Source organism: Notamacropus eugenii, chromosome 5 (genome assembly GCF_028372415.1).
Source record: "Notamacropus eugenii isolate mMacEug1 chromosome 5, mMacEug1.pri_v2, whole genome shotgun sequence".
NCBI classification, from domain to species: domain Eukaryota; kingdom Metazoa; phylum Chordata; class Mammalia; order Diprotodontia; family Macropodidae; genus Notamacropus; species Notamacropus eugenii.
Genome location: NC_092876.1, coordinates 444,736,629 through 444,749,198, shown reverse-complemented (window position 1 = coordinate 444,749,198; position 12,570 = coordinate 444,736,629). Strand labels below are relative to the sequence as shown.

At 39.3% G+C, this 12,570-nt stretch overlaps 1 protein-coding gene across 1 annotated transcript in view; it reads right to left on the bottom strand.

The window, feature by feature from the left end:
- Nucleotides 1-514: 514 nt before the first annotated feature.
- The window catches only part of LOC140507197 (uncharacterized), a 93,547-nt gene continuing 81,491 nt past the window's right edge, over nt 515-12,570 (bottom strand). Inside the window, exon 7 of the mRNA XM_072615211.1 lies at nt 515-1,862. Coding sequence (XP_072471312.1) covers nt 1,852-1,862 — 11 coding nt within the window. The 3' untranslated portion in view covers nt 515-1,851. The remainder of the gene's footprint in view (nt 1,863-12,570) is intronic.

Sequence of the window (12,570 nt, the reverse complement as noted above, 5' to 3'; positions counted from 1 at the left end):
CTTAGCTTCATAGAAAATGTTACAGAGTGAGCCAAAACCATCTTGTTTGCTTTCGTATCATATTCCATTTTTCTTTTGATTTCTGACAAATGAGAAACAATTTCACTCTGATCTTATTGATTTTCCCTGAAAAATTTTCTTTTCCCCAGCTGCTTATACTATTTTTGTTTGTTATAATAATTCTGAAATTTGACTATGATGTTTCTTGGTAAATTAAACTTGGAGCATCTCTTAGTGTCCTAAGGATCAATACAATAGTCCACCTACATTCAATATTTCTGGGCAAGTTTCCTGTATGATTTCCTGGGGTTTGGTATTCAGGATTTTTTGCCCATATTTTTTTCTGGAAGGCACATAATATCTATTTTCTTTAAAATCCTATCATGTCCAGAATTCTACTTTTTTAGCATAAGCACATCTTCTAATCTTGCTGCGTATTATGATGTTAAATTAGTTTCCTTCTTTGCATTTTTGCATTGCAATTCTGTCATTCCCTTTTTCAGAGAAGCTACTATTTTTTCCAATTTTTAACATTTTTATTTAAGGTTTTGAGTTCCAAATTCCATCCCTCCATCCCTCCATCCCTTCTCTCCTCCCTGAGATGGTAAGCAATCAGATGTAGATTGTTACAGCAGTTATGTAATACATTTCCACATAAGTCATTTTTACAAAAAGACTCAAATAAAAGGGAAAAGGGAAATAAAGTGAGAAATAACATGGTTCAGTCTATATTCAATCAATAACAGTTCTTTCTCTGGAGGTGGATAATATGGTTCATCATTAGTCCTTTGGGATTGTCTTGGATCATTGTATTTCTGAGTCCCAGTTCTTTATCAAACAGTATTGCTATTACTATGTAAAATACTCTCCTGGTTCTGCTCACTTTGTTCAGCATCAGTTCTTGGAAGTCTTTCCAGGTTTTTTTCTGAAATTATGCTGCTTGTCATTTAATATAGCACAACAATATTCCATTACAACAATATACCATAGCTTGTTTAGCTATTCTCCAACTGATGGGCATCCCTTTGATTTCCAAATCTTAGCCAACACAAAAAGAGCTGCTACAAATATTTTTGTACAAATAGGTTCTTCCCCCCTTTTTTGGATGTCTTTGGGATATAGAACTAGGATCAAAAGGAACACACAGCTTCATAGTCCTTTGGACATAGTTCCAAATTTCTCTCCCAGATGGTTGGATCAGTTCACAATTCCACTAATAGTGCATTAGTGTCCCAGTTTTCTCATATCCCTCCAACATCTAATATTTTCTTTTTTTTCTTATTAACCACTCTGATAGGTATGAGGTTTTTCAGATTTAAAGTTACTATTTTGGAGACTTTGTCCTTTGTTCTAAATTCCTTACTGTCTATATTAGATTCATTTCTTCCTGGAGACGTCTCATTTCCATCTTTATTTCTTGGATTTTTTTCACTTAATTCTATTGTGTATATTATTGTTATTACTTATATTTTATTAAATATACTATTATATTATATTATTCCTCTCCTAAATTATTCTGAATCTTTTTGGAGGTGCTTTTTCTGGGGGACCTCTGACACTTTGTAGATTTTGACTCAGTTTCGCTTGCATTTAAATACTAATTTCTTGTAACGACTCTTTTGGTTGAGTGATTTTTCATTGTCAGATTTAATTAGTCTTTATTGGTCTCTGCTGTTTTTTCTATGGTGCTCCTGTTGAAATGATGTTTCTCACCATTGATCCCTTTCCTTCTACGCTAGCTAGATTTGAAGTGCGTGCTGCTACGATTCTCTCCCCAAACTTGTTTCTCTATTCTTTGCTTCTAAGCCTCTGGGTTTAGGCAAGATCTGTGACCATCAAGGAGTAACGATGTCAGGTAAGCACTGCAGAGAGAGACAAAGAGCATTTCAGCTGAAAGGACTAAAAATGCAGCCCTCCCCTTTGGGTGGAAAAATTGAGAAAATTTTACCCTGCTCTTTCAGAGCCATGCAGAAATGAAAGAATGACCAATAATGGTGCTTGAGAAGGATATTTCATTCCCTAAGCACAGGGCAGTCATTTGGGATCCAGGAGACACAAAATAAATAGACCATGTAAGTAGCTGATATGCATTGACAAGGTTGATAAATGGTGTATCCCTTTTTTTGTGAGATCTGCTTACACATATGCCTTTTTCTCACTGATGACAGAATTGTTTGTGCCATTGACAGTAGGTACCCCCTTCCCAAAGGTGTATGATTTGGTTTTATAAACATCACAGAACTTCTCTATTCCACATAGCAAGGGGCTGGTATTGGAAGCAAGATGGAGCCTCATTTTGGTGGTCAGACATCAGTGCAGACTCAGCCTGGTGGCTAGAGCTCACTGGAGCCTCACCATAGTGGCTTGGACCCAGTAGAAGCATGGTTCTGTTGTATGACTTTGTTGGAACTGTTGCCTGATTATCCAGACTAACCGGAGGTATGTTCTGAAGTTCTGTGCACACCTAGATTTTCTTCCAGTGATCTAGGTCAGGGGAGGGTTTAATGCAAGACTGAGTAGTGCTCAGAGCTGGGTATAAACATAGTAAGCCAATAATCAGGAGTTATGGCCAGTGGAAGTTTGGTCCAGGAATGGTGGGCCTCGTGCAACCAAGGCTTGTTAGCAAAGGAAGACCATAGGTGGACTTGGATTCCAAAACCTCAGATAGCCTTGCTGGTGGTCCAGGCCCAATGCAAGTGTGGTCATGGGATCTGGATTCCTTACTTTAATATTTAAGACACAATGATAATGAGATCCAGAAAACCAGGCCTCTGTCTAGGGCAGTCAGTGCTTAATGGTAGTATTAAGTAGAGGGGCTGACTGGTGGTCACAACCCAGAATGAACTTCATTCAGGCCTAACTAATTCAATGGGCTGGGCTTCTGATGACATCGCAGGCTCAATCTTGTGTCCTATGTCTAAAGGAGGTACAAGCTAGTGCTCAGAGCTAGCATAGCATCAGGGCAGTGTTGTCAACCTATTTTGGACAGTGACTTTTGTCCTACTATTCAAGCCTAGGTGTCATCCCTTTAGGTATCAGTACAGCCAGGCAAGACCTGGAGGGTCAGTGCCAATCCCAGCCACATTTGTGACCTGGTTACTTAGAACTAGTAAAGCCTCAGTTTAATGACTGGTGCCTGGTGCAATTAAAACAATGGCTCATAAGTGTCCATGACTCTGTAGCCAGTACCTTGCCTCATAGAGCTTACATTATCTGGTTTGTGCCTCTGAAAGGTCGTAAGATGGCTTTGGCCCAACATTCTATTTGTGGATCACTTCCATTTGCCTATAGTTAGTTCCTATAGTTCATGGTATGGCCATGGTCTTGATCTGGTTTGGGGGACTCCTCTGGGGTCCAGCTATGGCTGTCCATCCCTATTTGTAGCGTGGAGGATATTTGGTTTTGTCTTCTGTGCTATGCCAGAGGCTTAATGGCTTCGAGGCCCTTGCTCTATAGCGGTGGTCAGTGTATGTAATTGAAGCAGCTGCCAGAACATAGAGGGCAGGTGTGATCCCTCACAAGCTTTGACCTTGATACATTCATTCTGATCTCATGTTTTCAAATTCATGGCATTGGATGGACAAAGTACCTTGGTGAAATTGCTGTATGGATACAGCTCAGTAACAGAGTAATACATAACACGGACAGTGTCAGTGCAACACTATAATAAGGCAGCTGCAGGCATGGCCCTGCAGCTGCCCTTTGATGAGATCATTTTTCGTCTGGTGATTCAGACATTATTATTAGCCCAGCTGTGACCCTGACCCGTAAGTCAGGACATATGAAGGATTCATCTCCTATTTTAGACCTACAGTCTACACGTAAAGTAACTTCAGGCCTACAGGTGAAGGTAAGGCTGAGGTAAGCCTGAGGCATCCGTCTGGTGTTGGTGCTACAGAGTTATTTAGCCATATTCTCCTTATTCACAGAGGCCATAATTCATTTGTTACATTTGGCCTCAATCCTGCCCAGAGTTAGAAATAAAGATGTTCAAGTCCTCCTTTTGATACACACTTGCAATACAATCAGGGTGGGGGAGGGGGGAGGGAGGTGTGAGAGGGGGGACATCAGTTAATCTCACAGTACCCCAAGTAATTTTCTGAGAGTGTAAACTGCAGAAAAGGCACCAAGCTGCATTGGTAGCAAGAGCTGTCCTTCTGGGACCTCATGACACAAATGAAATCCCAAGGTGCAAACAAAAAGGTCGCAGCTATTACCTGGGGGCATACACTACACAATGGAAGCCAAATGCTGGAGGAACACTTAGGGGACAAAGTGAGGTAGTAAGGAAGAGAAGCCGTACCGTTCAGTGGACATGCATCAACACTGAGTTGGCCTGGTGACAAAAGCCTTTTAGAAGGATCTGGACCAAGGCTGCTGCTGAAGAAGAGACCACAAGAGCAAAAGAGAATACTGCATATCCTGAAAGTAGGAGAAAGACAACTCTGTAGCTGCCTTCAGGAAGAGAGAGCAGGGTTTGAACAAAATAAAGACTTGTGGAGGAGAAGAAGGACATGAGATCTGTTTGTTTGGGGAAGACATCTCTGAGGACAGAGAAGTAGAGCTACTGGGCTGTGGATAAGAACTTTCGGCTTGCATTTGAATTCCCTTCCTTACTGGCAAACCGTAGGATGACCCAGACTGATTCCATCTTCAGGGAAACTTCCAGTATTTTAGAGATTACTGATCACAGAGAAATACATTTTCCCACAGGAACAAATGTGATCTTTATCAGCTCCCAAGATGTTGAAAACATCACATGCCTCCTGCTCCCCATTTCTTTTTTACTGTAGAATGCCACTGATTGGTTGAGTAATTTAAGTCAGCCTAAAAATCTACAAAAACCTAATCTGTAACTAAGCAATCATCTTTAGTGCATGAATAAATTTCTTTTCCTTTCAATGTAGCTACTCATTCTGTTTGACCTATCTCTCCCTGTAAAGTGATGGAGGGGAAATTTATCCCTGGCCTCTCAAGGAACCCAGGTTTGGAAACTCTATGCTGGTCTGCAAGTTTCTCTAAACTAGAAATGCCTGGATTTAGTATAATGTTAGATTAAGCAAAATTGTTTCTAGCAGATAGGCTTTTGTTGTAGAATACAGTATTCATGTATTTTTCTTCAAAAGAAACAGATTAGATCATCATAAAAGCAGAGTTAAGAAGCACTATGGATCAGACAGGCCCTCTTCTAAATTCACTCCTTTTATGTCACTCAGACAATCCTGCTGGTAATTCTGAATTCTTCTCAGTCCCAAAATGTCTTTCACCAGTAGTGGCTACAAGAAGCCCAGGCACCAGAGTATTTCAAATATCCCCAAATTGAAGAAGCCCATTCCCCAATGGCCTTGGTAGCTAGTTTTCCTACTTAGTGGAGACTAAAATGATTTAAGAACCCAAATGAAACAAAAAGAACAAGAAAATAATCAGGCTCTTCAGAAAAAATGACTTCTTTTGAGAGGATTGTGTCCAGATGTGCTTCCTCATACACCTACAGTGAGACTGAACCTTGTGGTATCAGATCACATATAGGATGTGAGGTCACTGAAACATCATGGAGAATCTGTTCTACATTATCATCTCAGACCAGCTGGTATAAACAGAGATGTAAGAGATGATCCTATAGATTCTCCTAGTAAATGGAATAAATGAATTTGGACTTTTAGACGTGCTAAAAATGGAATTTTCTGTTTCTCAGTTTATATCCTTTCAGTATCAGACTCAGTATTTCTTTTGACAAAGGACAAAGAATGAGATCCCATTTTACTAGAGGTCGCATCTTTTTACGAGAACTTCATTTGGTCTGTCACATCTCTGAGCCCACTTTCTTGAATATAATGAAACGTTCCTTATCTCAATATAAAGTAATATTTAAAGTCAGGTTTCTTTTCCTGTTTTGATATAGAATCCAGATCCCCATTTTGGGGTACGGGGAGATAATGAAATTGGGTTCTATGAGAACAACTCCAAAGAAAACTTTCTCTCTGAGCATTTCTAGGTAATACCAAGGTAATCAACAGAGGAACTCTTAGCAAGAACACAGAAGGTAGAGATAAAAGTGCCCAGGATCAAAAGGAAAAGCAGTAATTTTGTGGATAGGTCCTATACTACATTTGGAAACCTCTGGAATCAAGAATTTTATGTGAGAATGCTAATATTAGAGTAAGGTGTCCTCATAACAACCATGGTCAACACAGGCAGGTAAGGACACCTCCCTGATGTTGGGAAATCCAGTACGGCCAAAATCTCTGAAAAAAAAGTGATCCTGAAAACACACATTGTCTTATGAGGCTCTGAGTCTTAGAAGCTACCAAGGGAGCAGTCTGAGAAATCCAGCAGTGTTCATGCCATGGAAATCAGACACAGGGCCCACCAGAATGTGGTCTCAAGTTTCTTCCTGGTAGTCTGTTAAGAAATACTGAACAAGAATGAAAGCCCCACAACCTCCTTATGAAATGCAAATAAACAACTGCCAAGTTATCTTGAGGAGTTGGGATTCACTATTTTTTGCTTCATTTGGTAGCCCAACATACTGTTCCTGTCCCTATCCTCGTCCCTAGCATGCCAACCAGTTATATTCTCAAGGTATAAAACACTGTTGTTTCTCTTTAAGAGACAACCAACCAGGGTTGGTTTTTCATCTTGGCAGTTTTGGACTAAGCTGAAGCTCCTTTAGCATAAATCACTACCAAGGCAGGGAACCACTGGGCTAGATTACTAATCCCTTTTCACTAAGTCATTCCAATACAAAATCTTCTTCCCTCCCATTCTCTTTCTCTGCAGGGGTCAATTCAGAATCTCCCCTGCACTGGATTTACAGGGAACCAAAAGGCTGCTGTAGTTCTGTGGAACGGGAACCTGAAGTTGGTTCTAGATGACTTAAGGAATTTGCTCCTCTTACTGATGAGCACAGATCCCTCAAGGCCTAACCTTCTCCAATTCTTGGCCCCATAGAGAATATCGATGCCATTTATGATTCCTTGGCACCTCTCATCCTGACCCCAGTCTGCTTTGGCCTGTATCAAGCTATATGACAGGGCACAGAACTGCTCACTGATTAAAGATGAAACACAAAAGAAAAAAGACAATAAGATCATGAACTAGTAGAAGTCTGGCTGTTGTCTTGTTGATTATAAACTTCTCCAAAAGGGGGAGGATAATGGCCTGAATTTTCAATAAAAATAAGAACAATTAAAAGAAAACTGGTCAGTTCAGAAATATAACACTTTTGTTTGAGAGGACTCCTTCCTGGGATGTAGTGAAAAAAGATGGCTTCTTTTGAGAGCAGGATCAAGTCTATGATTACCAACACCAGATACGGGATCTGGGGTTACGCTGCCTGAATAAAGTATCACTTGTCTTTTATCCACCCATAGTCAGATTGGGTGATCATCTCTAGGGCTCTGGTCGGTATTGGGCTAAGGGGTGGTGAGGACAGTACTTAAGAGATGGTGTTCTAGGGGCTACATTGTTACACTGAACATAAGCAATTCCGCCTTGAAGATGCATCAAACATTAAATTTTCAGTGGGTATTCACAAAATAGATGTCCCCTTCATGAGTTCTTTGGATAGAGGTCTCAGAAGATTTTAGCAAAAGCAAAACTACTAAGTCTTTAGTTTTAGGCTTAGTTCCTAGCCTTCCTCAGACAATGTTTATACCCAGGTTATGAGCAGATAGGAGAAACTACATGTGCTGTTCCTTACTGTAACTTCATTAGGAAGGAGGTGGTAGATACAAAGATGGATTCTTCTTCCACCAGTAGGTCACTGAATTTATATTGGCATTTTTGAATAATTTTAGTTCAAATGGCATAAATTAATCAATTTTCTAAACTGTGGTTCCCTTTCTCTACTTCACCATCGCTGTCTCCTTCCCTGAAAAATCTACCCTTTATGACCACCTACATATTTCCCCTACCTCTACTTTTGCCTCACTAGAAAAATCATCAATTTGAAACTACCTGAAAATCAGAGCAGTAACTAGCAGTTTTGGTGTCTGGGGCAAGCAGTAAACCCTTATACCAGATTTGACATTCACCTGTGTGAATACAAGAAGCCATTAAGACAAATGGATGTGAATGGAAGGGATGAAAATAACTACTATAGCTGCTTAAAGATTAGAATCTCAGAACCCTGAATGTCAGAAGTCATTAAGTCCACGTAAGTCTTTCTCCTTTCTCTTCCTCCTTGAGGATCCTTTCCAGACAATATGCTGGAGAAAAGAAAGCACTGGGACAATTCTCTCTTATCTTTCAAGGAGTCTAATAATTCTTAAATTATCTCTCCTCCATATATTTTCCAAGTCAATTGTTTTTCCAATGAGCTATTTCACATTTTCTTCTGCTTTTAATTTTCAACAACTCATCTTGAGGATAAGTCATTAGCTTCCACTTGTCCAATTCTAATTTTTAAGGAATTATTTTTTTCAATGAATTTTTGTGCTTCCTCTTCCACTTGACTAATTCATCACAAGAGTAGAAAAAGTATAAAACTTTCAGTTAACTACAATATTAATAAGTTATAGTTAACTACAGGGTCAAGATTTCAAAGGGAAGGAAGTGAATGGAAAGTAGGCATGATGAACTAGGAAAGAAGGGGAATCATGATGGGTATAAATAATGAGTTTGAGGTAGAGAGATAGAATATCAGAATTCTGGATCATGGACATCAAATACTGGGGATTGCATTTTATATTGTCCGTTAGCTCCCTGAGACCATAGAATATTTTATTTTATGTCTGTGAGTTTCTTCCTTACCTGCAGGCTAAAGGGGACCTTGAAACGTTCATTGGTCTGGGAAGTAGCTGCAGGGACCCAGCCAACCTTAAGTGCTTAATAAATTTGAGTTTATCCCATTTCAAGGTCACAATTAATGAAACACACACATACACACACACGTACATCTACATATATGTATATATGTATACATACATACATACAGCGTTTGTATGATAAGCTATTGAAATTCAGTGGGTCTCACTGGATCAAGAAGAGTGTGAAGGCAGGGAGAGAATTTGAAATGGAAAAAACTTGGTGGGACAGGAAAAGGTACAGAGGTTTTCTAGTCTGTGGGGGCAGAACTATAAGTAATTCAAGAGGATATATCTGCAAATATTAAACCACTGGACTAATTAGAGGAGTGCTGCTAGGCACAAAATAATTCAAGACAGGAAAGAGAGATAATTGAGCTCTCTAAGAGCCATGGAGAGCTTGGCTTTACTTCTGTACTCCCTTTCATCCTGGTTGGAACACAATTTGGGGGCATGAGCATTTGACCTGAGTCAAATGAGCACCTGACCTGGGATCAAGGAGATTCCCTTTATATTTAAACAGGTATTATTATACAGAGTAAGCTAGTATTTGCTTGACATGAGCAAACATAATGCCAGTCAATAGTTAGTCCTGATTTGACTTACTGTTCTTTGGGAATACAAAATATGTAGAATTAACCACTTTTTCCTATTTACAACAGCAATCAAACCTGCCAAGAGTATTTGAAATGAATAGTTCAATATGGTACAACAAGATATAATTCACCAGTTTAGTGTTTCATACCTTGATTTCCCTAAAAAGCCCACAGGGGGAAAGTGCAGTTCTTATAAAAATCAGCTTCTAGTTAGGCCCACAGTCTGAAGTTTCTGAACTGCAGTCGTTCACATCTGATCAATATTTCATGTGATTCGTACTGAAGACCTCCTTGCACCTGGCTACAAAATCTTCTCACTTTCTATAGGGTCTGTGGCTGTGTAAAGACTAACTCTCATCTTTCTAGCTGACTACACTGGTCTTACTCTATTTCTCTCATTCTTTCTTTTTTAAACCTCGAAAACAAAATACCATTCTAATCCTCTTCTCCTCCACACCATCTTCATATCCTTAGAGCTACTTTTGAAACATAACTTAAAATTAGTCACTCTTCTTTAGCATGATAGTCACTTCCAGGCATATTGCAAAATAACTATTTCATTCTCTATAGATGGTTTTTGACAGCTACCACTGCCAGAGATAGGCTTATGTATTTGCTGTTGCCTAAGTGCTAAAATTTAAGGATTTCTTAGCCAAAACTATCTTCCTCAGTTATCTATTATGGAACTTAAAATTCTAGCATTAAGAATTCATTCCCTTGGGTCCCTTTCTGCCCCAAATCTGATGTTTCATGGATTTTAGAAAAGAGTTGTAAGATGTAGGCTACTTTTGTTATTAGTGGAGTGAGAACTATTAATGGAATGAAAGTTCATATGTAGTCTTTTGGTGTGGGGTTCAACTAGCCAAATAGGTTAGAAAAGTTTGAGACAGGGGGCATTTTGGATCTTTTTCCATTGTGAGTCCTGGTAAGATATTTAAGCTCTGCCTCTTTGGGGAATGTACTATGGGTCCAACACAGTTACCTCAAGGTTGGTTTCACAGCACAGGGGATGCAACTAGGAGAGGATGGAGACAAAATGAGCTTATCCCAACAGAACATGAGTGAAAGAATAATGAGAGTGAGGGCGTAAGGTATAAACTTCAAGGCCACATTGTGGCTAGAAAGGAAAAGATACAAAGATACATGGAAATCATGGATTTTTGCTGAGAGGTCCAAAAATGTACTTTCCATACTCTCTTCATAGCTAAGATTTCAGTAGGAAAAAGTCATCTTAGCCCACAGGTCCAGACATTGGAAAGGACCAGCTGTGACTCTGGCCTGATGATTAGGACCAGATGATGGCCTAGCTATGGCAGTAACCTAGAGGCTCTCTAAAGATGAAGTCCCGACCCAAAGACTTGAATATGATGGGATTTGGGCTACATTTAATCCATCATCCTCTCTCACGGGTCAGGGCATCATAACAGTGAAAATGTTACCCTGGGCATGAGTAAAAGTGTGAAGTCTTCAAAAATTTAACTTTGACCCAGTGGTGGTCCACATTTGCTTTGTCCCTTTATAACCATGGACCAGTGGTCTGGATAAAATAATGAGGCAAATATATTTCTTTGCCATTGACATCCTGACAGGAAAACTGTCCTGGACCTCAGGTTTTGGTCTAATGCCTCATATATATTAATTGAACAGCTGTGGGCTAGTTAGGCTTTGAGGCCTAGTTTTCCTGACCCCTAGCCCACTCCTCTTTTATTGGGCTACTATGTCTTCCCAGGATCTCACACTGCCTGAAGGAATATTCTTGAATTATGTATTTGGGATTGAACAGATGCCTAGACTTCTCAAAAGCAATAGGTTGAGGGAAATGAAGCCCAACTGAAATCACCTGACAGGTATATAACAATCAAAGAATGTGACAGTTGGTGGTTGGGTTCTGTGACTGTTGGAGTCTGGAGAAATACACAGGTTCCCTTTGGAAGCAAACAAGCAAAAGAAAATTGAGCTCTCGTTTGCTATTATTACGTTCCTATGTCCATTGAAATAAAAAGAGAAAATCAGATGCCTAGCGTTTGCATTACGATTTCACATTTACTTCAGGAAAGGTTACAATTCCAAATTTTAAAGGTGGTTAGAGGGAAAGATGAGGAAGGAAGGAAATACTTATTAACACATTGGACTGGAAACAAAGTACTTCCAATCTAGTAAAGGTTTTTTTTTTTTTTTGTTTTGTTCTGGACTCAGAATCTTCCATACGTCTTCACAGAAATGAGATACATGCTTTTAGAGTGTAAGGTTTAAACATTTCTCGTGGTTCTGACTGGATTCAGGAGTTCACAATTCATTACCTCCCTAATTCCAGGATGTACACATATCATATCAAACCCAAACTCACAACACCCTATCCACACCCCCAACAGCCACTGAATGTAGGTTATATTCCTTTTGTGAGGAATTCCATCCCCAATTGTGGCTTTCTTCACAAGTCTTTCAATTTAGATGGTTGCCATTTTCATTGTGTTTTGATGAAATGTCCTTTGCTTTGAACTAACGTATTCTCTGGTTTCTAAACGTGGGTAGAGAAAATGTTAGTTATAATATGAGGTGTCAGACAATGACAAAATGGTGATTTTTCTAGTGAGATAAAGGTGTTATGGGAAAGGTGGTAAATAGGAGTGTTAGGAAGAGAAGAGAAAGAAAAGGAGAGGAGTGGAGGAGGGAGGAACTCTACCCTATCTACGGCTAGAATACTGATTTTGCACTGTTTCACATTCACATGGTTCAAAACTGCATATATACATATATATTATATATATACTTAATAATATATATTCACATATGTGTACACACGTAAATATCTTTGTAGATATAGATAGGAATATGAATATGGACAGAAATATAACTAGAGATATAGATATTAAGATATATAAATTTTGGCATTCAAGGCCCACCAAAAAGTGAAAGCATCCCTTGATCAATATATGGTGAATCAAAAATCCCCTATAAAACATTCCTGGGAACAAATGGTTCCTTCAAGAGGAAGAGACATAACAGGCCCATTCACACAGGATCATAGAATTATAGGTTTAGAGCTTGAAAGGACCTCAGAGGCTATATTTTATCTTTGCAGTCTGAAGTTTAACTCTTTCTAAAAAACTGGGTCCTCTATCAATAAGGGTGGGAGTATGGTGGTGGGAATCTTACTAATCCTAAGA